Source organism: Camponotus floridanus, unplaced genomic scaffold (genome assembly GCF_003227725.1).
Source record: "Camponotus floridanus strain SB8 unplaced genomic scaffold, Cflo_v7.5 scaffold57, whole genome shotgun sequence".
Lineage (NCBI taxonomy): Eukaryota > Metazoa > Arthropoda > Insecta > Hymenoptera > Formicidae > Camponotus > Camponotus floridanus.
In genome coordinates, this window is record NW_020229736.1 from 365,319 (window position 1) to 390,932 (window position 25,614).

The following is a 25,614-nucleotide window of genomic DNA, read 5'->3' on the forward strand; positions in this document are numbered from 1 at the left end:
AATTTTCATTAAACTTTCAATATTCTGAAAATAGGTACAAAACATCCTTAAATTATATACTATTCCGCTTATAATTCTTCGGATATTTGTGAATAATGAAATCCGTTGCCCCAATGTGCCTCATAGTTCTTAAAAGTTTGCCAATTGAATTCGGTGACGCGACGACAAACTCTATTTCATAATTAATTCCCCATTTGTTGCGAAACACTATCGGTTCCTTTCTAATTAACGAGGAATTCGCGACGCGCCAATTACACGGTCGCGGCGCCCTCAGGATACGCATCCTTCTTCGGGAGTTCAATTTCCGTAACATCAGCTTACTCTCGCAATCTAAGTTCTGCCGTTCAGACCGATTGTTCCCGCGCCGGGAACTTAGGGAAGCGGATCATCGTGGTCGTCGTTCTCGTCGTCGTCCTCGTCGTCCTCGTCGTCGTCCTCGTCGTCGTCCTCGTCATTCCGCCTTTCCGGGATCGTTTGTGTCGTCCTAAATGCAAACGGCATGAAGAATCGCGTGCAGCTTGTCTGACGCAGTTTCGCCCCCCGAAGATGCCGCCCTTCCCGAAGACGCGGCTCCTCAACCGTGCGAGGGAAGGAAACGCCAGCCGGTGCCGACGTCGTGGCTGGATTCGCGCTGTAACTCGCTCCCGTCGTGTCGTCCTGGCATTACACGGCGGTGTAATACGCTGCCGTTGTCTCTCTTAATGAATAATCGCACCGGGGAAATAGTTTGCGACGCGAGAGCGTTAAGATGTAAGGATTTTAGGCTTGATTCACGTTATAGGATCCTATTCCATTCACGCTATAGATACGACGAGCGTTCCGTTGAAATATTTCCAAGGTGTTTCGTCGCGGAAACGGGGGACGAATTCATTCCACGGGACGGACCTGCGGATACGTATCATCGCGCGAAAATAATTAACATTCCTGCGTAAACGGAAGGACCTTAATAATAATTAAAAAATGGTCGTTTAATAATTTTACAGATGCTCTTCGATTGCTAAGCTTGTTCCGTTAAAATAAATGTCTGCTTCTTAATCCATTTGGGAGAGGAAGGTGGGAAGCATTTTAATATTTTTGATTATTTATTCCCCGGGGGAGGGCGTCGAGAGAGGATCAACGGAACGGAGGATTCGCGGAGAGAATGAGTACCTCTGATTAGAAAACGCGGGTGTGGCTTGACGACAATGCTGTCTGGCTGTTAACATCTCGCTCACCCTCTCTCGAAAACCCCCTTCTGGAATACTCTCCTTTATAACGCTGCCGAGCAGCCACCCCCTTCGCGACCGCCCCCTTGTCTTCGGGAGATCCTCCCAGCACGTAGACACTATAGAGACGCTGAGAAAGCGAACGTCGGACGAGGCAGGGGTGGTTATCGGACGAGGGGAAGGGGTTAGAGGGGGGCAGTGAGGAAGAAGGGAGGAACGCGAGGGGGCGAGTTTGCGCTACCGTCCTACAGTTTATTACGGCCTCGTCTTTATGATATTCCAACCTTCAAAAATGCATTAAGCGCGCATAAAGAGACCCGGAACAGCCTGCTCGAGCACGCCATCTTCGTTTTCGTCTTTCGTTGTCGGCGCCCTTACCGTTTCCAGAGGGATCATCAAACTTTAAAGCGGATGGATCTGCTTTTCTTTCTAGGGAGAATCGATGCTCTGGTTAAAACCGGTAAGGAGTCGCCCTTAGACTCGGATAAGTGAATTATTGACGAGGTTAGGTTAGGTTAGGACCGTGCATGGAAGTGAGAGACATAAAAAGTATATCCCGATGTTGTGGTGGAGGGTTGAATGAATTCAACATTTTCCACTTATTTTCTAAATTTTTATTTTCTACCTTTCTAAAAAAATGGGTAATTGCAAATAAATATAAATCAGCCTGAAAGAAACATAAGATTTTGGTCGACCCCTCGAAATCAAGGCTGTTATTTTCTAAAGACAAAATAATTCAAAAGGACAATTTCGCTCTTCATATTGTTGTCCATAAATTATACAGAATGTTTCTTAATAAGTGCGAACAATTTTAGGAGATGATTCTTTATTGAAAATTAAGGGCGGTTTTTCATATAAATATATACTCCTACATCTCTCCTTGTGGAGTTACACTCCTCCAAAAATGGGGGTAAAAATTAGGTTTTTATTTCTTTCTCAAATTTGAAACAAGTTTAAGAAATGAAATTAGGTAGATTTTCTACTAATAAAAAAAGGTTACCAGTCAAAGGTTTCTAGTCTAAAGGTTACTTTTCACATATTCAAAACCTATGCTATTTAAGAATGTTTTGTATATACAATCCCAGCAAAAAGTAGCTGAAAATCAATATTGACGAATATCCACTTTTGGTGTATTTTGAGTAAGAAATTGTGTGGAATACTAGAATTTGATCTTAGCTACAGTGCAGAGAAGTATTTTTTAATATTTATTGCGTTTGTACTGAAATATTCCGAGTTTTGTTAATCGAAATGATTAACTTTCGGCAGAGAATTTCGTCTAGTGACAGATCCGTGACTAACTTCATTAAATTATTTTTTAATATCTTTTTGACCAGTTAGTACTTGCATAATATTATTTGACCAAATATTTCCTCTGTATCTAAATTTTTGCAAATTTTAAATAAATTCTGAATATTATTTCCATATATTTTTGTCATTTGAATCAACATGGTTATACGTTTCCCATAAGAACACATGTTAATTTGGTGCAAATTAAAATCCTTATAACTTGTGAACGCTTTAGTGAATCGATTTAAAGTTGTACTGAAGATTCTAAACATATGTAAGGACATTTTGTACAATTTTTATTAAATTCTCAATATTATATATTTATACTCAATATTATATTTTGAAAATAGATACAAAACATTCTTAATAAATGTAAAAAATTTTAGGAGATGATTCTTTGTGGAAAATTAAGGGAGGCGTTCTGATATAAACATACTCAATATTGCATATACATATACAATACTCCTGCATCCCTTCCTGTGGGGGAGTTACACTCCTCCAAAAATGGGGATAAAAATTTTTATTTTTTAAGTTCTTAGGATTTTATTATAATTTTTTGTTTTTGCTCTAATTTTTTCAACATTTACTCTAATTTTATTTTTATTTTAAAATTTAACTTCTCGTAATTTCAAACCTATGCTATTTAGAATCGTGCACGATAACGTGTTTTATTTTTTTCTTAAAAATTACTGATTTCATGAAAAAAAATAAAAGAAATAAAAAAGTTTCTAAATAAACCAAACTTTTTAATGTAAATTCTGAATATTATTTCCATTTGTTTTTGTCATTTGAATCGATGGTTCCATGTGTTTTTTTCATTTAAACGTCCTAATTATACGTTTCCCATAAGAACACATGTTAATTCGGTGCAAATTAAAATCCTTATAACTTGTGAACGCTTTAGTGATTCGATTTAAAAATTGTACTGAAGATTCTAAACATATGTAAGGACATTCTGTATTTCATTAAATTCTCAATATTTTGAAAATAGGTACAAAACATCCTTAATATCGTACTGTGCACGATAACGTATTTTTTTCTTGAAAATTATTAATGTTATAAAAAAATAAAAGAAATAAAACAGTTTCTAAATAAATCAAACTTTTTAATGCATATTTTTAGATGATCATATTTCGGCCAATTAAAAAATTCTAATAAAAAATTGAATAGAGATTGCTAGTTTCATCCCCTTATAACAATACGAGAGGCTGAAAAAAATATTAATAAATAACCTTCTTACTAGAAAATGTCAAATTTGAGAATAAAATAAAAATCTAATATTTACCTCCCCATTTTTGGAGGAGTATAACTCCACAGGGAGGGATATAGGAGTAAATATTTATATGAAAAACTCCCCTTCATTTTTGATAAAGAATCATCTCCTGAAATTATTCACACTTGTTAAGAAACACCCTGTATAATTATAGAAACTTTCAGTTCATCATTCACTTTCAGCTTATCATTTTTTAATATTCCAAAATATATCTCTTTGGAGATTCATTTGGCGATGGTCGTTAAAATTGCGTATAAATTCGTTTGAGTTGCGTAATTTTCGGGACATAAACCAGCGAGAATTCTCACTAAGGTCGATATCATACACGCGGATATGGCGGAATAAAGAGAACGATGTGCATCGGCAATGTATGCGATAGGAATTTGTAACATCATGGGTGTTATGACGCGCCCCCGGCGATTACATTGACAATTATTTGCCCCGGTAATATAATTAATAGGTACGATGCCATTCCGCGATAATGCCGTTAATAAGTACGTAGGATTCCGTTGATTGAACGTTATAGAATGTAACCGGGCACGGTCGCATATTACCTTCGTATCACGTGACGTTACGATATTATAAGCGGCACGATGTTATTAACGCCGCGTGAAATCAAATGAACAGTAATAAAGCATGCATCAGCGTGCATTATCGCTTCCATTGTCTCTCATCCCGCGTATCTCCCGGGACTTTGCGTGAAAAAAGCCCCGTTCGTTAATTCGAAACATGTTGATACAATGAAGATCCTTCCTATTCGTGATTTTAAGGGATGTTCGCAAGGATTCTTGGAATTCCTAGCATCAGCTTCGCGGGTTCGAGCCGCGTAAATTCTTTACTCGACTCAGGTTGTTCCTCCCTGATGAAGCCAACTGAAGTGTTCACGAAACGTTGGAATCGAATAAAGAATTTATCGCGTCTCGAAGCCGGGAAACCAACCCCAACATTCACGCGCGTCGCGAAAGCCTCAAGGATCAAATTTTTACAATTTTATACATTTTAAAGATTGAAAGGGGGTGGAAAAAATTCTGTTCTGTAAATGATAAAGTCGTCGTCCTGTGTCCTGCTTGTCAAGAATAGCTTGGCAAGTAGACTCGCGGCAGACGGAGCGCAAAACAAGAAACGAAAGCGAAATCCGGCCGATCGGATGGCCGGAAAATTACGTTCGAGGGAAATCGCGCCGTTAAGAAGGAAAAAACGCGAGGGAGGGCGAGGGGTGCGAGGATGAGCGAGGTAACGAAATGACGCGAGCGCATTTCGATTTCCTTTGAACCACCGCGCGAACTCTCGTCCCTCGCAGCCCCCCGCGTCCATCCCCACCTCCTCTCGCCGCCTTTGTCGCTTTGACGTTTTATTGCCCTCGTCCTTTCCCTCGCTCTTTAGAGCGAATCAGAGACCCTCGCAGATTTTTCGCGGATCCTGGCAATCTTGTTCGCCGACGAGAAGTAGTTCGTCTTGACGAAAGGATCTCTTCCGGCGCCAAATTTTACAGGCGTGCGGGCGGAAGTGCGTTTGTATAACATCAGAGGCTTTCGTACAAAGAGGAGATCTTGGAATTTAAAAATTGAAAGAGTCGAGAAGATTGATAGACGGAAAAATGTAATTGAGAAAACAAAATATTGTATGAAAAGTGCGTTATCATATCTCTCTTTCTTTCTCTTTTTTACCTCTATTTATGATATTTTCATTATTATTATTTTTATTTTACCTTTTTAGAATTTTGAATAAAATAATATGATACGAAAGATTTTTTGACATCGGCTCTCTTTCTCTTTTATTCTCTTTCTCTTTCTCTCTCTTCCTCTTTAATATTTATTTATAATATTTACATTTATTCATAATATTTATTACTATTTATTTTATTACAATTTATAATATTTATTACTATTTATTACTATTACTATTTATTTTATTCTCTATAAATTTATACTCCATAATATTCATTATTATTTATTTTATTTTTCATTATTAATTTTATTATAAATTTTATTTTCATTATTTATTCATAATATTTATTACCATTTATTTTATTACTATTCATAATATTTATTACTATTTATTATTATTACTATTTATTTTATTCTGTATAAATATATGCTCTATAATATTCATTATTATTTATTTTATTTTTCATTATTAATTTTATTATAAATTTTATTTTCATTATTTATTCATAATATTTATTACCATTTATTTTATTACTATTCATAATATTTATTACTATTTATTATTATTATTATTTATTTTATTCTCTATAAATTTATACTCCATAATATTCATTATTAGTTATTTTATTTTTCATTACAAATTTTATTTTCATTATTTTTCGATTGTGAATAAAATAATGGCTAGGACTTTTTTTTTAAATCGGAAAATTTCAAACGAGAGATAATTCGCTTGCAAGCAAGAGAATTTTCGCATTTTCACTACCCTCGCATTTTCACTACTTTCGCATTTCACCGCGCGATTCTACTTTTCTTCCTCTCTTTTCCCACGTTCTCTCTTTCCTGCTCACCTCTAACGACCATAAGGGTCCTTCGCAGCGGGAAGGTTGATGCGAATCAAGCGATTTTCCGTAGATCTTACGAGATCCGAGCGTTCCGGCGAGAAAGCACGCGTATGCGGAAAACCGCGAAGAAATTCTTCCTCCGTAAAATAACGTGGGAAAAATACGCGCAGGCACGTTCCGCCGACGTTCTACGTACGTAGATACGTGTTAATTTCGCCGGCCGTTAAATTATTCGCGAAATAGGTGCTCGCTTCTTTTAAATCACGTAACGCATAACCTTCGAACGAGATGAAAATTGGATGCCGCGAGGAGACTCGCAAACACTTTCCTCTCAATCTTTCATGAACCGCCTTATATCGTGCACGTGTACACGTATATCTTCATGTACACGAACCGGGGCGAAGAAGCGGGATCATGGTCGGTGGTTTTTTGGCGAAAGAATAGCACTCGTAATCGGATTTTACGGTCTTAATCTGCAGCGTTGCCTTAAGAATGGCCGATTATCACTGCCCAACAAACAGTTATACTGTTAGTTATAATTTTCCACTCCACAATTAACTGTTACATAACATGTAACAGTTATGTAACTGTTATATTGTTGAGTGGGATTATAACTTTAAGAAAAAATATGTAATTGTTAATTGCAAATTACATACTTTTTTTTTCGAAACAACTATGTGTTTTCTTTACCCCAATTGATTTCTCATTATTTTATACATGAAAGTCTTAAGATAATCGAAAAATGAATATTTTTCTAAATATTTTACGGTTTATGTAAAATTAAAAAATGATTTCAAGCCTCATAATTCGGAAAGGACTTAATGAAAACTAATTTAATTATAGTGTTTTGGAGAGCTCTCGAGATAAGCTATAAGAATATGTAATCAAAAATAGGGAATTCCGTTTAAAAAATTTAAGATGATCTTTACGTGATCTTAACAACATTCTTCAAGTCATAATAATATTACTGTGTAATACGTTACTTAAAGTCTTACAACTTTTGTCTGAAACATTTTGTCACAGGAGCACTATTTTCGGAGATAATTGACCGTTTCCAGACTTTTCTAACACCCTGTATAAATGTTACTTGACGTTTGCTGGGTGGACACACAAGAATGCATCTGAAAGAAATTATTTTCTTCCGCGACTCTTCGCATTTATTTGAACGTGACTAACACGTTCGCGAGCATCGCGGCAGTTCTGCTCGTTAAAAATAGCTCTCGGCGGCGAAGAGTATTTTTCTTTTAATACCTGGAGAACATAAAGCTTGCATAATTTCAGCTGACGTAATCAAATTTTTAATCTCCCCGACGCGCGAGGTTACCGCGCGAAATGCTTCGAAAAAGTCTGGTAATCGTGCATTTTGTTTCCCAGATATATCGTTTCGACCGCATAAACCTAGTGCATCAAGTATTTCACGCGTTTTATAATTATGGCCGGTCATATACTACGCGTAATTCGACATCTCCTGGGGGAGAGATTGCGATATATCAATTTTCTGCCGCGGAATTAAAGCTGCGGAGTGTACTCGATCGATTAAATTCCTTTTTACAATGAAACAAGGCGAAAGAGAGGGAGCATTAATCACGTGATCCTATCATTTCGACATCACGCTACGTTTCCCCGATGTTTCTGTCCCCTTTCGCAGGAGCGCGACGTTTCGTCTCGTTCTCGTTTGTCTCTTTTTAGGGTAGGAGAGAACCGGGGGCGGAGACGGGGAGTGACATAAAGGGGCTTTTAACTCGAGCGTAATTTCCTTTTGATCGGAAATTCAATATTTTCTTACGCGGCCGCCGCGCCTTTCGCGCGCACACGTAACGCGAGTTTGCCGCTTCCGGAAGTTTCCGCACCGTTTCCCGTTTCGTCGGAGGGACGTGGGCAGGGGGGGGGGAGATTAGAATGCGGAATCGGAAAAGAGAGCACGTCGGGATACGTTTCCGAGCGAAATGCCGATGAGTTTTACGTGAATCTAAACCGGGGACGGGGGTGGATGGGAGAGGGAACAATGGCTGCAGTTTCGATTCATCGAATTTCCCTGTACAGAATGCGAGGGAAAAATTCACGTAATTCCATATATACATGTGTAAAATTCAAAATCCCACTTTGCTTGAACGGAAATCCGAGTTTCGTCTGGGACGAAATCTTTTCTAGGACTCGTTCGTGCGAGAACTCAAGGACTCGAAATGACAAGAGCCCCTACCCTGGCTTTTAAGATTTCGGGGGATGTATAGGCATTCAAAGATTGATCCAAGAAGAACGTTTATCGCTAATAAAAATTTGTGTAAGCATTATAATATTCAGAAAATATTTTTGTTTGTTATATCGTGAAGAATTTTACTTGTCCTCGCTCGAAGAAATACGGTAAAATGATTTTGCCGACGGATATTGTTTCATGTAAATAAAGAGATATCAATATATATTTCTACGAGTATAGAAACAGATTGATTTCCTCTTCGAATATTGAAAGATTAAAGTGTCTCTCTTACAAATGTTCGATTCTGTTAAATTTTCTGGTCAGATTGAATCACTGAAGAAAGTGGTATGATTATCTTCCGCTTCAAAAATATACAATATATTATATACATATAATATACAATATACAATAAAAATATAGAATTATAAGAAATATATAATATATATAATATATATTTATTAAAATCATTAACTTTCAACTACAAAACTTATTAAGAATTACACAATGTAAATGAACTGCGATGAAAAAGGCATTGATATATTTATCAATTATATCTCTTAATTAAAAGAGAGTATTTACAATGATTAGTATTTTATGTTTAGATTGTTGTATTTTGATTTTATAAGAAAATTCACATAAAAACATAAAGCTTTGATATTAGATCAATAATTGAAATAAAATGTAACATAAAATATCTCCATTCACGGCTAATTTGACACGACAATGATTTAAAAAGACCAGAAAATTAAAAATTCAATTCATCAAAATTATTCCATTATTGGAGGGCACATTAATATCCGATAGGTAGAAAAACTAAATGTAGAGATTGCATTTTGCTTCAAAAAAAGTTAAGCGACTCGTCGAATGCAAGGATCCTGCTGCAGGATGGAATAAATCCCGAATTTTTCAAACTGTTCCCAATAACACTGATTTCAACGTTCCCATGAATCAACGGCAATTATCGTTATCATCTTCAATTCGCAAGATTAACATTTGCGCGAGAAAACATTTTTTCATTATTCAGAAATATCTCTTTATTGAAAATAAATAAATATTCGTGTTATATGCATTAATGACATAATATTAAAAAATTTATCAAATAATGTGTGTCACAATTTTCATATATATTTATATGCATATATAGAAAATCTGTAATAATAATATAAAATATTATATCTAAGAATTAATTATACTGATAACTTGAAATAGCGTGATGTCCAATTTTAAAAATAATTTCTCAAAAAATAAAAATAACTAAATAATACCTGAAATGAAATTGATCAATAAAATTAATTAATAAAATTTTAATTAATAAAATATTCGTAACCACATTTTTTGCTAAAAAGAGCGAAGGTTCAAGTATTAAAATAATATTAATAACAACAATAATAATAATAATAAAACATTTAATAAAAGAAAAATCGAAATACTTTTTTTCAAATATATTATTTAATTGATTTTGTGATACGATTTCAAAAAATCGGTCATCGTTCATTCATTGTTAAAATTGTTGCTCCCAAGAATTGTGAAGAAAATCTGGGTATAACTCCAGCTCTGCAATGAAAACCTCTAGTTTTCAACGAGATACCGAACTAGACATCGTAGATAGATCTCACAAGAACCGACGAGAAATGATCTCTGCGCAATAAAGGTCGTTTTGACAGTACGAACCACGTATTTGTTAGTGTCTGCCTAACACGATAAGGCTCCTTTATCGAGACAGCGATTGTATTTCAGCAAAAAATGCGATAAAAACGTGGTATTTTTATACGATATATTAATATATTATTAATATAATTTATTAATTTGTTTAGCAAACATTTGATTCTGATGATGAACATGGCATGCATGAAATTGATATTAAATTCTGAACTTTTCAATAATTATATCGACTCGCGATTAAACTTCGCGAACGACAAACTAATATTAATATTGAATTATTGGCTTATTGTTAGTATCAAATCTTCACGCATATTATTCAATCTCTTTTATGTCATACACTAAAATAATTGGCGAGATGATTGGGATCACGAAATGGAAACAAAAACTTTCTGTATTTATTGATTTTGGTCAAAAACAGACTGTTAAATTTTAGAATAACTTTAAAACAAAAACTTTAATAAAGAGCGAATATTCCCACAGAATATATTATTTTAACAAATTTTACTATTGTATTTATTTTACACTATGCGTTCTTTCAGTTTCGCGTGTAATAAATATAATTCACAATATATAGATATATTTAGATAAAAGTAAAGACTAGAAATTATTATAATATTACAGTATAATTTTCAATTTATAGATTATATATAATAGAGATTCACAATAGATATATATATAAAATTTATGTCACTATCAAATAATTCAATAAAAATATTCAACGTTGCGAATAATTTGCAAAAAATTCATTTTAAATTAATAGTAAAATGCAACATTTTTGTTACATAGATTGCTTAATAAGTATTTCGATTCCTCTCTCTCAAATGAATTAGAAATTTAAAAAATTCAAAAAATTATTCTTTAATAGGATTATTATTAAATTTATTATCAGAATTAGTGTTACTGAGGATTTAAATTTAAATTTAACATTATGTAAAATTTTTATAATAACATAATTTACATAACATAATTAGTAATATAATTTATAATGCAAAATGTAATTTATAATATAATTAATTTAATTAATTAAACATTTTTACTTTACATGTAATTTATACGCAATATGGATAAAAGAAAATTCTAAAATGATATATAGCATCATATAATATATAAATCTTAATTGTATAGTGTTTTTTGAAATTATATTTTAATTTTGCGTTTTTAAATTATTGCGTTTTTAAGTTTGCAATATTCTAAAATTTTAAAAGCCTTATAATATTTTATTTAATCATAAAAATTCTAATAGTCCCAGCCGCCTTTCTTGTTGATTAAACCAGCAGGAAACCGCAATTTTCTCGGGTTTTCTCTAATCAGAATACAATTTACGAACGCATCGTGTTTTTATGTTTCGTTTTACGCATCTTTGTTTATTTTTTTAACATATTATCATTTATTTCGGGCGTTTATTTTACCCGTTTATTTTACGCGTTTATTTTATGTAGATTATGTATTATTGTGGACGTAAAAATGCGAAAACATATGTACTCTTCCATTATGTGTATCAATATTGGTTGCCTATCTGGGTTAGATAAATTATTCTTCAAATTAGTATCAAACTTATTCCATTAATATTTCACTAATTCCGACTATTCAATCTGGGTACTTTTAATCAGAAATAAAATAGCTTTGACTTCTATCAAAAGTTAAGAAGGAAAAAAAAGTTTTGTGCCGGCTAATTGATTGTTTGTCGTCTTAATATAACTTTGCTTTAACTAATATAATCTCACTTCATCAATCAAAATTGGTTGATTAAAATTTGTATAATACATAATATTTTAATTATAACAAAATTTATAATTTTATAATAAAACAAAATTAATTAAATATACTTTAATATTTTTTATTACATTTTCATTTTATAGTATCATTCATTTACTTCTTTAAACATGCATGATTTAATTGATCGATAGATTTATATCAGTCAAAGCAAAGTTTTCTGATGCACATTACATAGATGGATGGATTATAAAATATTGAAATAAAATTGATGCGCGTTATAATAAATAAATTGTTATGCACAATGTCAATAAAATTATTAGCGCGTTCTTTATTAAATAAAATAAATAATTGATAAATTCACAGAATAATGAATTGATAAAGAATTGAATTTTTTTTCTACACTTCTTTAATTTGTTATAATTTGCATTTGTAAATATTTAATATTTAATTTAGCATATTTGTCTTTTAATTGAAGTTACATTACAACGTACAAATATAACAGCGCTTAAAATAATTAATATACTACAAACAATTATTATTGTATTTAACAATTTATATCAATTTATATTAATTCTAAATAAATTATTTTTTAAATAGAAAATTTGATAAGATTTATATAAAAATCTTTTTTTCTCAGTCACTTTTATTTAAATAAATGAACTGAAAATGATTTAATGCATATACGCGATTTATAATAATTAATATACAAATAATAATATTCACTCTAAAATTGCTCTGTTTTCTCTAAGTTTCCTTCTTTTTCTAGATTATTAGAGTTACTATGTTGATCTATAATAGACAAATAAAGGGAACAAATAAAAGATTCAAGTAGCAACGTCAAAAATAATTAATATTAAAGAATGTTATTATTTTACGCATTTAAAATGTTATATGATGCATATAATAATAAGCAGATTAATAAAATAATTTTATAAATTTTGAAAAAGATTCTACTAATAATTCTTTTCATAAAAAAGTTATAATTCTCTAGAAATTTTGCAAGATTATTAATAATTCTCAACTTCTAGCGCTTCAAGTCCAAATTTGAATGAATTAATTTTTATTTATGAAATTTATAGTTCAGTAAATAATTTTGATATGTTTATAAATCTTTAATTGTGAAGTCAATTGATTATTGCAGCTGTTTGCGGCCGCTAATTGTTCGTAGATAATGACTGTGAGAGACACCACATAGAGCATCTCAATCAGTGTAATCAAATGTCAAGACCGTGCACCAATATGATTTGTTATCGTCCTATAGAATTTATTACACATAAATTTAATTTTTTACGAAATATGATTTCACGCAGAATATTTTATTGCTTACATTTGTTCATTGATTCAATAAACGATCAATAAACGATATACCTGATATATTTTATAATTGATTTATTATTTATTACGTATAACATTAGTCGATCCATTTTTTTATCTTTAGGATAATGATCCATTTTATTTACTCACATGCATTCTGTTATATATTGCATATGAAATAGCTTTCATTTTTCAAAACATTTGAAATACAAAATTTTTAATAAAAAATTTATAATAAAAAATTTATAATATTTAATAAAAAAAAGTTTAAACACGGTATATTTTATAGTGTTTTATTACATAAAAGAATATTGATTATATGTAATGCACAAATTTAAATTTTAAATATAAAGATAGGAATAATATAAAGATCAATAATCGCAAAATGCTATATTAAATAAATCAATTTCTAAAGCACTCAGTCTGAGTCGAAAAACCATATCTCATGCATTATCAATTTTTTTTCATCTTTTTTTTCATTCCTGCGAATTCTTCTTTGATGATTTTTTACAGTTTGAAACAATTTAATAAGGCATTTCGTATCGAAAAATTTCAAATCAAAATACTTTAAATGACATATTTATATTTTACTAATAATTTAAGTCTCATGTAACATGCGTCAATATTAATGCCACATCTGTTACATTTCGAAAAATGTCACATTTTGTCAAATTAAACGATACAAGTTGCCGAGAGCGCAGTCGCTTTTTGTGTAGTTTATCGTCGTGTCACTTGATGTATAATTATTTTTTTTAATAAAACAAAATACCGCTGAAAAAGAATATTTGTAAAACGTGCAAACTGCTCTTATAAATCTGAATTTAAAACGCTAAAAATTTCAACACGCGAGGGATAATTCGACAGATCGATAGCAAGTTGCGCAATCATTGGCGTTGAAAAACGAGTCTAGCATTAGCATAATAAATCTAGAAACTAGAAGCCAAACAGGAAATTGCGAGGCTCTCGAGGTTCGCAGTCTACGTAGACGAATTATGCGGGCTGTCGAGAAGCGAGACAATCTCCAGAGCAGGGGATACTACGGGTTATAAACTTATTCCCGGGCCTTCGTGACCGATCCCGCGAGATTTATGTCAGACGTATTAAAGTTTTCGTGTTAACGAAAAGAGAAGAAGGTTTATAAGAGCTACCAGGAACGAGACGCCGGGCGAGTTCAATTCTGGCGCCGTCGTTTGCCTCGCCTTTGCCATGCGAGGTTGGCGGAAGCCAATCTCTGATTACGAAAAAAAAAAAAAAAATAGAAAAAGAAACGAATGTTTTTCGACAGCTCTTGGTGTAATAAGACTGTTGGATTTTTTTCAAGAATAGGATTGCAGATTGAATTACTTTCTCCGAAATGAAATTTTCCTAATTAATTTTGATAATTAGATACGCACTACGAGAAACAGATTCCTAACAAGTGCTTTCGATTGATAATAAGTTTCTCCAAACACGAAAAAAATGGTGCTACACGAGAGCAAAGTGGTATCCCTATTATTTTTACGGTAATTAAAGTTCCGAAAGTTTTTCAGAGATAAAGGTACACGGTGCTCGAGGGATAGCGAGCACACAGTTTGCTTTACATCTGTAGAAACTTTAAAGCGATGAGATTGTGTGTATAAAATGCTCGTAACAATCTTCGCCATTTTATCGAACGTCGCTTTATCACGCTTTGTTCCTTTCTTCTCTCTGTTACAGAAGGCCGCATCCTCGAGCTACACTCGCCCGACGGCGTACACGAATGCTGGTTGAGAGCCGCTGACAGCGCCGAGGCGAATGTCTGGTTCAATGCTTTGCACTCGGCGTTGGCAGCTCTCACCTTGAAAGCATTACGACTGGCCTCAGCACTTCCGGATCCGCAGCAGCTTCAGCACATCGGCTGGCTCGCGAGGAGACATTGTCTTCAGGTGAGAAAAGCTTCCCAACATTCGTCGGAGAAAGTATGACGTCTGACAAGCTTCTAACATAATGTCTCGCGATAATTCAGACAAGAATTGCAAGTAGCACTTCGTAATTCTGACACTGGAAGAGACGTAATTCAATGAAGCAATCTCGCTCGCAATAACGGACTCGCTAAAGATATTCATTTAATTTTCTTATGATGCGAAAAATAAAACATTCCTTGCTATCTTCGAACCGTTTTAATCTCAATTTTATTTCTCGTTGACGCTAAGATTAGATTTTTATTACTCTCGCGGAATAATAGATGTTGAATTTTAGTCCTCTCTAGATATATCTTTCACGTCAAATAAAACTTTAAACTAGATTTTTGCATTTTCCCTCGACTCGTCTTATTTTTATCTGCTCCGTTTAATTTAATTTTCGGTCAAACTTAAAAACCCACATCAAGAGTAGACCTTTTATTTCACACTTGGAGCCGCGGATCCCTTTTATTCCCACCGGCATCGTAGCAGATTGAGGGTGATCTTCTCTTCGGCAGTTCGAACAAAGGGTTGACGCACGGTCTTCGATAAGAAGTACCCGCATGGAAGCGCGACTGCAATTTACCGACATGCCAGTTTGCATATACATACCTTCCGATTCTGATTTCCCACTCTTTTAAGGGGGATCCCTCGATCTATCTTTTTTATCGACAAAACACTGTAATTTTTGGGCATGTGCCATTTTTTATTGTCTACATAGAATTAAAAATCCTTTTCTACAGTTGAAGTATGCAAATAGACACGGGGAAGCTGATTATATACTGAGAAAGAAAAAAAAAGTATAAAATTATATATTTATTTATCGACTTCTTAAATTAACATGACGTCTAAAGCTATCACCTCAAAGACATTAGCCTTGTATAAATATTTTGTAACTTTTACGCATAAAACAATAGCATATCCAATAGCGGACTGCACAATAAAAACTTGTGGAACTGTGAAAATTGAGTTTAGCAGTCTAATTAATAAATGGCATCCAAATTTCGGCCCGTATGTACTTAAAATATCGGTACAGTACAGTGAAAAAAGCAGTGCATCTTCTTTATAAATAACGTGATAGAGAGATACGGGATGAGAATTAGATGATAGCACTGTAATCGTGTGAGAGTTCATTCAATGAGGGATTTTTATTCAGAAGAAGACATTCATTCCCCTTAACAATTTTAATCATTAATTCTGCCAAATTGCCATGATATGTCCATGACTATTAGATCTATTCACGTGGGCCGAGAGGAAAAGTGCGAGATGTGGCATGAATCAAGGTACTTGGAGGTGCAATATAACCCTTAGATAAGGGATTATTCAACGTCAATGTTAGGGGAGAGGGCAACGTTACGGACGTCAGTCGGCCTTCCTTAGTCGCGCGCGTCATATTGCTTGATTACTGTCGCAAACGTTCAAATCGCGTACCGTTCACTTCGAAGAGAGAGAGAGATATATATATATATATATATATATATATATATATATACGTCGGCCGGTATTTAAGCAGCAGCCCATGGGACGATTTTGGAGGAGGGCGACTGGCAATCAGGCGCGCTAATGCCAATCAATTATGTGCCGGTAGCCGCGTGCCCTACGGCCCTCCTGCGGCGTCCTTGATGCTCGCCAGGGTCCTTTATCAACAAGGCAACATCCGGCGAGCCGAGCCCCGGCACGAGTATTAGTTATCGATTCCCGTCGGTTACACGATCGGTGGATCGATAGCAGCATCGCAGCCGTCTCGTCGGTCTCGCCGCCCGCACGTTTACCTGCTGCGATCTCTGCGAGTGACACGGAGCTGGATGGGCGAGATCGAAGGCGGAGATGAGAAAGATCAACTGTCGCACCTCGGATATTCCTCCAGTGGCGATATTTAATTGGAAACTGCGGATATAACGGATCCCCGCGCGATTGGGCTCGCGGTTTTGGCTTAATAAATATATATGTGACGGATGGAAATCACGATTTAATTGTGCCGCCTGTCATCCAGTTTGATTAGGCGCTCGGTGATAGGCTTGTCCTAAACTTGATAGAAGATCGTCTGCAGTTACTCGCGACGATATATGCTTAATTAAATGTCTCATATACAGGCGAATTTCCTCTCTTTGAGGAAATTAATAGCAATAAATCGTTAATCATGGATGTGACTTTCCGAAGAATCGAATTTGCTACTTTTTCATCTCATCATTACACAGGCAAAAAAGGGGAATTTCTTTTTAAGATGCAATAGTGATTTTACGTAATTTTGTGCGCTGAATCTGAATCTGGCCGTCGAATTTGCGTAGCACGTCAGGTTTTTGAGTTATTTGTAGTTGAATAGCCCAAAAATCGCTATTTTGGCCAATTTCATGAATTTATTGTGAGTAAACCAAATTTTTTGAAATATTTCTGTCAATGGCATTGTATAGTATTCACCTTCATCTTTCGAATCCACTTTCGATTATCACCGCACGATTTTTTTTCGCTCAGATATACAAATCATAAGACTGGTCATGCATAGGGATCTAATAGGCCATTCTAAATCAACCGTGCCACCTCTTTATTTCACTACCAATCAAAATTAGGATAAAAATATACATTTTTAAACCTTCTGTCACCTTTTGAAATTAAAAATGACGCATCCAATATGGCGAATAGAATCACAATAAAAAGGCATAAAATTTAGAAAAATTTATCAAAATGTGTAAGAACTGTATTAGATATTTCTTTACAATACTTTTTTGGACAACCGAACCTGACATATGTCAGTCTTTTCAATTTTCAACATCATGGATTTATCATATTGATATCTATATAAATTTTCTTTAACGTAAATTTTCTTATAACGTCATACTTATATATCTCAGCAAAGAAAAATCGTGCGGCGGTAATCGAAAGTGGATTTGAAAGACGAAAGTGAGTATTATACGATGCCATTAACAGAAATATTTCAAAAAATTTGGTTTCCTTGCAATAAATTCATGAAATTGGCCAAAATAGCGATTTTTGAGCCATTCAATTACAAATTACTCAAAAACATGACGTGCTGCGCAAATTCGGCGGCTAGATTCGAATTCAACTCACAAAATTATGTCGGAAATCACTATTGCATCTTAAAAAGAAAAATCTCGCAGGCCCTTATTAATCAGGCAGAATTCACTATTTTATCGAGAAGGAAAGTCTTTTTCAAAATTTCCAAATTTTGTAAATATGGAGATGTAGCGAAAACCCCTAACCTTTGTGCGGTGAGAGAGAGTTGAATATTTTAACAAAAAAAAGAAAAATTCTTGAAAAGGGATGTTGACTCCGATAGCTATGCAAATTTCTGCCGCGCCTTTGAAAAGTATTTATCTCTTCCAAATGGCATTCTACTTACACCCACGAAAAAACTCTCCAACATATATCAATCTTGCCGTACACATGCAAAGCCGGCCGGACAAATATTGCCGTAGTTATACAGATCTCCTATAGATATTTACATTTTCGCATAAATCGCGTACGAGTCTGAAATGCTTGGCCGAGCTCGGCATATTCATTAGTAGAATATATCGATCGGCAACCCGTGACCAGGTGGATCGGCCGCGCCGTGTCATTTAATTAACGATCCGCGATGGGGTATTTAAGTGGCGTTGATCGTTGATCGAGAGCCCGAGAGCGCACGTAACGTTTATGGATTTCAACGTGAACGTCCCCCGTTGATCAACTGACCGTCGAACGAGTTGTAACGAGTATTATATTATTTAGCAAGCGCGACTGATCATCTTGTAAACCGTAGATATTGTGTTTCATGAACAGGCGGCCTCTAAAACGGGAGCCGAAACGAAAGGCAAAATCGTTCCGATTGTCGCCGCGTTTTCATAACTGAAACAAAACCGCTGTGAAAAATACCCGAAAAAAACTGGCGCGGAGTAAAAAAAAAAAATACCCACTCACGCGCATAGTTTTTTAGCAAACTCTACGTGTATTACAACACACCGCTGTTCTGTCATCCTGTTTTAATGTCGTCGCGCTCAAATCGTCAATTTATTTTATTTGCCGTTGAATGTAATCGATTTCCGGCTAGTTTCCACTTTGTCGACGATTTTCGTGCCGGTCGGTCATGTTAGCCGATTATTGTAGTTACCCCTACCTGTTGGATTACATAGTCGCTGAAATGTCCGTAGTCTAGTCCCTTCCATCATTTTTTCATTCACAAGGTGATATAGTAGTTGTTGGTAACTTTCTATTGCACTGTTGGGATAATTTAATATTGTGCGCACAAGTTCACACATCGGTAGGATTTCATTTTTTTCTCCGTAATTATTATCACATTTTATTTTAGTAAAGACTAATAATTGCAATATATAGAGTGTTTCTTAATAAGTGCGAAAAATTTTGGGAAATGTTTCTTTGTCGAAAATTAAGGGGAATTTTTCATATTAATATATACTTCTACATCCTTCCCTGTGAAGTTACACTCCTCCAAAAAAAGGGGTAAAAATTAGGTTTTTATTTAACAAGTTAAAGAAATGAAATTAGGTGGATATTTTTTACTAATAAAAAGATTATTTATTAATATTTTTTTTCAACCTGCTGTATTGTTATAAGGGGATGAAACTAGCAACCCTTATTTAATTTTTTTATTAGAACTTTTTAATGGGTCGGAATATGATCATCTAAAAATATGCATTAAAAAGTTTGATTTATTTAGAAACTTTTTCATTTCTTTTATTTTTTTCATAAAATTAGTAGTTTTTGAGAAAAAAAAGAATCTTGTTATCGTGCACAACACGATGCTAAATTGCATAGATTTCGAATTACGAAAAGTTAAATTTTAAAATAAAAATAAAATTAGAATAAATGTTGAGAAAATTAGAACAAAAACAAAATTATAATAAAAATCTATAAACCTAATTTTTAATATAATGATAAACTCCATTTTTGGAGGAATGTAACTTCACAGAGAGGGATATAGGAGTATATGTTTATATAAAAAACCCCCCTTAATTTTCGAAAGAATCATCTCCTAAAATTTTTTGCACTTATTAAGAAACTTTATATAAGATAATTTTCAATGGTTTAGGAATAACTGTGGCAATCCTGGGATAATCCTAATCATTGAATAATTCATTGAACATTCCTAGAAACAGATTAATAAATATTAATGAAATTTATTCTAAAAAATTTGTATAATAATATTTTATAAAGAAAATTGCTAAAATTGAATAGTAGATTCCTCCTTCTTACATATCTTAGCAATTTTACAGACACACATTTGATACGCACGTTTCTTCCGGTCCCTTGGGGACAACGTTAAAACGAAGAACTCCTATTTTACTCTCCCCTCCCCGTTTTACGATTTAGGAAACATTGTCGGAAATGGATTGTTTGGCGATTGGCTCGCGTGTAAGCATCGGAAACGCACGGTTCTTTTTGTCGAGGCGAAACGAAAGGCGACATCGTGCCCCTGGGTTGGCGATTTGTAGAAGAGGCGTGACGCAAATACGAGTCACGACGGTTGAGACCGGAGGGTAAGGGCAGGCCGATAAATCCAACAAGTTCACATATTGAAACGGTCGACGCCACCCCGGAAGTAGCGCCGGGATAGTACGAGAGCACATAGGCGGGATGGGGGAATGCCGTTTCCCTTAATCTCGTATATACGACCGCAATAAAGTGTCAATCTCGAGAGAGGTACGCCTCGGGATCACTCGGTGCGCAGCCGGTTGTGACGCACCATCTCTCTCCTCTCGTCGAATTGTGATTCACGGCATGGGGACCCATACCATACCAAGACGGATGGGAATTAAGCGAAATTGAAATCACGAGGACGCGAGAAGACACGAGACTTGCGGCCAGTTTCTTCAGGATGGATTAAACCTACCTATAACCATCTCCCTCTAATCCTAATCTAGCCTAAAGCTGAACCCTAATCTGACGTTAGCTAACCAGTTTCCTGTCTACAGAATGGAGATCATCGTTTCCCAATCCTCGTCAATCGAAGAAGTTGAAGAGGAGACATTGTTTCTTCAAGTGACAAAGTTTATGATGAGAGAAATTTGAAATTTTTAAATTATGACGTCTCAGACGGTTGGCGATTAGCCCCAGTTCGTAACGATTTTCCTCTTCCCGTTTTTAACAGTCTCGTGAACACGCCATTGTTGAAAAAAAAAAGGGATCGACTAGAGGGGAACAAATAGCGGGAATACATCGGGTGGCAAAAAGCGTTAAAATTCCACATCAAAGTGCATCGATGGCGTCGATTAATTTCGTGCCGCGTCTGCCCGCTCGCGATAAACGTATTTTCACGGAATTTCGGCACTTTCCGAGGAATAGCGCGACGAGCCATTATAATTTCCATGAAAATCGAACGGATGGGGATCGGGGGAAACGAGATCGCTTTATTTCGGCGCAATCCCGCCCGGATATAAATTCGTCCCCAATCATACTGCAATTTCTGTTTACTCAGTTCTTACGCGGACTTGTTTTCGGCCGCGCATTGACAGAGGCGTATTTAATTGTCGCGTTTTTATCCAAAGTAACCAACCGGCTTTCAATGGGAAACGCGCGCAATGATATAAAACGGTGATATTAATTTAATATAAATATTAATAATGACGGAACATTTTGTACGGTAATCTCATTATGTCGAGAAGACAGTAATTATTTGGAAAATTATTACGGATAAGAGGTGGAGCAAAAAATTTTGATAATTGCACAATTCTCTCTCTCTCCCCCTTTGCACAATTATAATTATATATACTTGTGTAGGGGGGGAATTATTAAAACGAAATACATAATTTATTGTTATTATTGTTTCCGTCGTCTCTTTGTCGCTTATATATCGTAGTTTTATTGTTGTCGGATCTCTTTCAAACAATGAAACATGGCGGCACGAGCTCGGAGGCAATTTATTCCCGGCGTATTCCCGGCGAGTGCGTTGCCGTTGGATTAAATCTGAGGCCGAGCGGGCATTAAATTAGCCGTTGAAAATTAACGGTACGCCATTTAAGTATATTTTAATTAATCCGAGCATAGAGTACGGCCGCACGCGCGGCGGCGGCGCTCCGCATATTTTTTCACTAACTCGGAGTTAATGTAATTGGACAAAACTTAAAGCGCCCCTCTCAATTAACCCCCAGACAATAAAGCGTCGCACTTTGTAATGCCTTTCCATTCGTAGTCAGATGTAAAATTAAGCGCCCGGGGGATAAATAGAAAGGTCCCCCGCGCTGGGATATAGAGGTTAGGTCGGAGCTCCGCCATTTTTTATCCCGGAAATCATCCCAGCGATCATCTGAAAATTTGCGACAGGTCTCTTCGAAACTTGACGCGACCGCCGTTTGCAATTTTATCCTCCTTCACGACGACAAATATGCGATATCTTTTTAATGGCGACGATAAATGATAACGTGTATGACGAGTACTGATGATACGATACTCTCGTACCGGAATGTCTCTGGAAATTTCAGGCGAAAGTGCGCATTTATATGATAAGGTTCAATTCCCTTCTCCCTGAACGTCAGATAATGGTATTGTAAAGAGCGACAATAAACTTACCCCTGTCGATGCCCTTCGCTGCCACTCTTCCTTTTTCATTCCTCTCTGTTCACCCTCTCTCTCTCTTTTCCTTATCGACAAAAGTCCTTCGTCCCGACTAACCGGAAATAGTTTCAGGGGTCAAGAAGAATAGGACTTAGTGAGAGGAATGCAGAATCAGCATCAGTCGGGACGAGAGTATAGGGTAAGGGTACTTTAAGCTGGCCAGGCTTTTCCGATCGCTCAAGCCCTCGCCCACCAATCGGACGGTTCCGTTCGGCCGCCGGTATTTATTCGGCGTGCCTTTCTCGGGGGAAGCTCGCCGCTAACCGCTATTTTAACCCTCTCAACCGCCTGCGCCACCCGCACCCTCTCCGCCCTCGATCCTCGTGTTTCTCACGATCGAAAGAGCCGTGGGGAGGCGTCCGCCTGTTCAAATACATCTTATGTGTACGTCCATACGCATCGGGGGTAATGCAATATGAGGCATATCAGTCAAGTTAATTTAAACACGAGAAGTGAAAAATGATAAGCGTTTTTCATTTTATATTATTTAAATAACATAAATTATTATATATTATTAAAAAATATAAAATTTGTAGATCTAACACGAGAATTTGTATTTATCTAAATTTATCAAAATATTCCCGTCCTTTCTGCCATTGGGAATATCGAGGTATCGATTAAAGAATTAAAGTGTGGAAAAAAAATGGCCACAATTTTGGAACGCTTTGTATGATTTATAGATAAAATATTCAGAGTGTTATATTAATATAATAAACTATTTATTGTTGATGTAAAATTCTATTAAAAATATTTTAATATACTAAAAAGTAAGTTAAAAATTAATAAAGCGATACCGTCATATCTCTCGACCGGCTTGAAAATTTGGCGATTTTCCTCGAATTTCCCAAACGCGAAGTAGAAAAATTCCCCGACTCGCAATCTTTTTCGACATGAGTGCCTTTTCCGGTGAAGTGACGATTCTCTTTGCCCTCCGATTATTCGATTCCTGAAGGCTCCTTCATACATGGTGCACCCTGCTGCACCCACTGCATCGAGGGGCTCGTTATTAATTAGAACGCGAGCCACTATCGGTCCTCAAACACAGACACCGACGTTCTCCACTCATAATCTTCCCTCGGATCTTCCTCTCCTCTCTCTCTCTCTCTATCTATCTCTCTGTCCACTCTTCTACAGTGTCCATCTCACTTGCGCGGAAGTGGATAGTGCATCAGCAATGCTAAGCAAACTGCGGCTGGAACGACGGATCAAGAGACGATCGTGTACGTGTTCGTTTGCCAGCGAGAGCGTGCGTGTGCGTACGTGTGTCAATAGCCGTACAGGTGTATCTGTACGATGGTATATGGTATGGATAGGGGATGTGGGATTGGCACTTTTGCGTTTGTGTGTACGATGGACGTACTATCGTGAGATCCACCGAGTTTTAAGTGACGTCAGAGTGCATTATATTGTTTAAATAATCACGGATATTCCCTCCATTCCATTATCTTCTCGCGATAGATATATAATATATGGAATATCCCTTTCCCTCTCTCCCCTCCGCCCCAAACAAACAATCGCTTACAAACTTGTTTCGAGCTGTCCGTTCGAGGATGAAAATAAACGAAGCGAAGGGAAGGAAAATTATCTCCCGAGTATTGAAATTTCAAACATGTCGGCGACGCATTCGGCAATCAAATTCCTCGGTCATTCGAGTTGGGGAAGCGAACGGGCTAAAATCTCCGGAGAAAATCTCCGGCTCCGTCTGGACGCTTGCAATTTTAATGCGGTCTCATTTCCGTCGTACCCAATTAAGGCGTAATTGAATTGCCAGGGAAAATTAATTTGTCGGTTATGTCCTGACGGAGCGCCCGGGTCCTAATGTTTTCAGCAATTATGCGTAAATTCGCGTAAACAACCGCGGCCGCCGGTTATTATGCGATTGTCAATTAAGGAATGATTTCCTTCTCGCTGAATTTCTCGTCGGGATCGACTCGCTTACCCCACTTTCATAATCTATTCCCTTCTCTCGTGGCGAATTGACAGCGGGTTTCTACTTGAATCCTCTCCGAAACTCATCATTAGCCTAACTACCTCTAATTTGCCTCGTCACTTTGATTAATTTTTCCATTCTCCTCAAGATCCAACCCACCGTTCAAATCTCTACGTCCCAATGTTTCTAACACAACCATTTTTCGAACTTAATCGCTTTTCCAATTTCATTTCACTTGAACATCCTCGATTCTTAAATCCACCGTTGCAGCGACCTATAAACATGTTTGAAGAAATTGAAAATCTTTCCGGGACAAATTGTAATTTAAGTTCCTTCGTGTCACCGGGATTTCAGCTGGAAACGAAGTGAATTGGCCACGAGGGTACAATAATAATAATAAGCGAACGTTGCGATCCGCCCAACGATAATTTTGCGCCGGACACGGTCAACGAAATTCCGTTTTTCTATTTCCTCGCTCGTAAGTTCCCCTTTAAAGGTATCTATTCCGTAAATACACGGACAGGCGACTTTAAGAACGATATCGTAACGTTTCCACTCGCTTGCGCGGAAGCGCCGTCGGGTGGGCTAACACCGGTTCCTCGTCTTCACCCTCCTCGTACACCAAGTGAGAGATATACCTCCTAATGTGCTTTCCATTACGCTCGCCGTCGCGAGAATGTAACGACGGATATACACCATGATCGCATCATCGCAAGATAATGGCTGTACTACGCACAGGGCAAAAAAAAATGCTCCTCGCGGGATGAAACTGCAAGCGTTTTATCTCTCGTTATGTTTTGATTTCATTCGTTACGCTATTTTACAAAAACGCGTGCGCTTTCTAAAAAAAAAAATAGAGGAAAAAAGTGGATATATAGTTCAAAAATATAAATAATAATATAAATAATAATGAATAAATTTTTATATTTTATGATTAATTTTTGCATTTTAATATATTTGATATATTTTTCATAATTTGATGTTTTATTATTATTTATTTATTTTTATATTTTAAAATATAATTTTAATATATTTTATA

General features: G+C 35.7%; 1 protein-coding gene across 2 annotated transcripts in view; it reads left to right on the forward strand.

Annotated features, from left to right (window-relative positions):
* LOC105248678 (beta-1-syntrophin) overlaps window positions 1–25,614 on the forward strand; it is a 328,673-nt gene that overhangs the window by 261,467 nt on the left and 41,592 nt on the right. For both annotated transcript variants that reach the window (XM_025412797.1, XM_025412798.1), the window contains one exon: window positions 14,856–15,064. In XM_025412797.1, coding sequence (XP_025268582.1) covers window positions 14,856–15,064 — 209 coding nt within the window. The remainder of the gene's footprint in view (window positions 1–14,855; window positions 15,065–25,614) is intronic.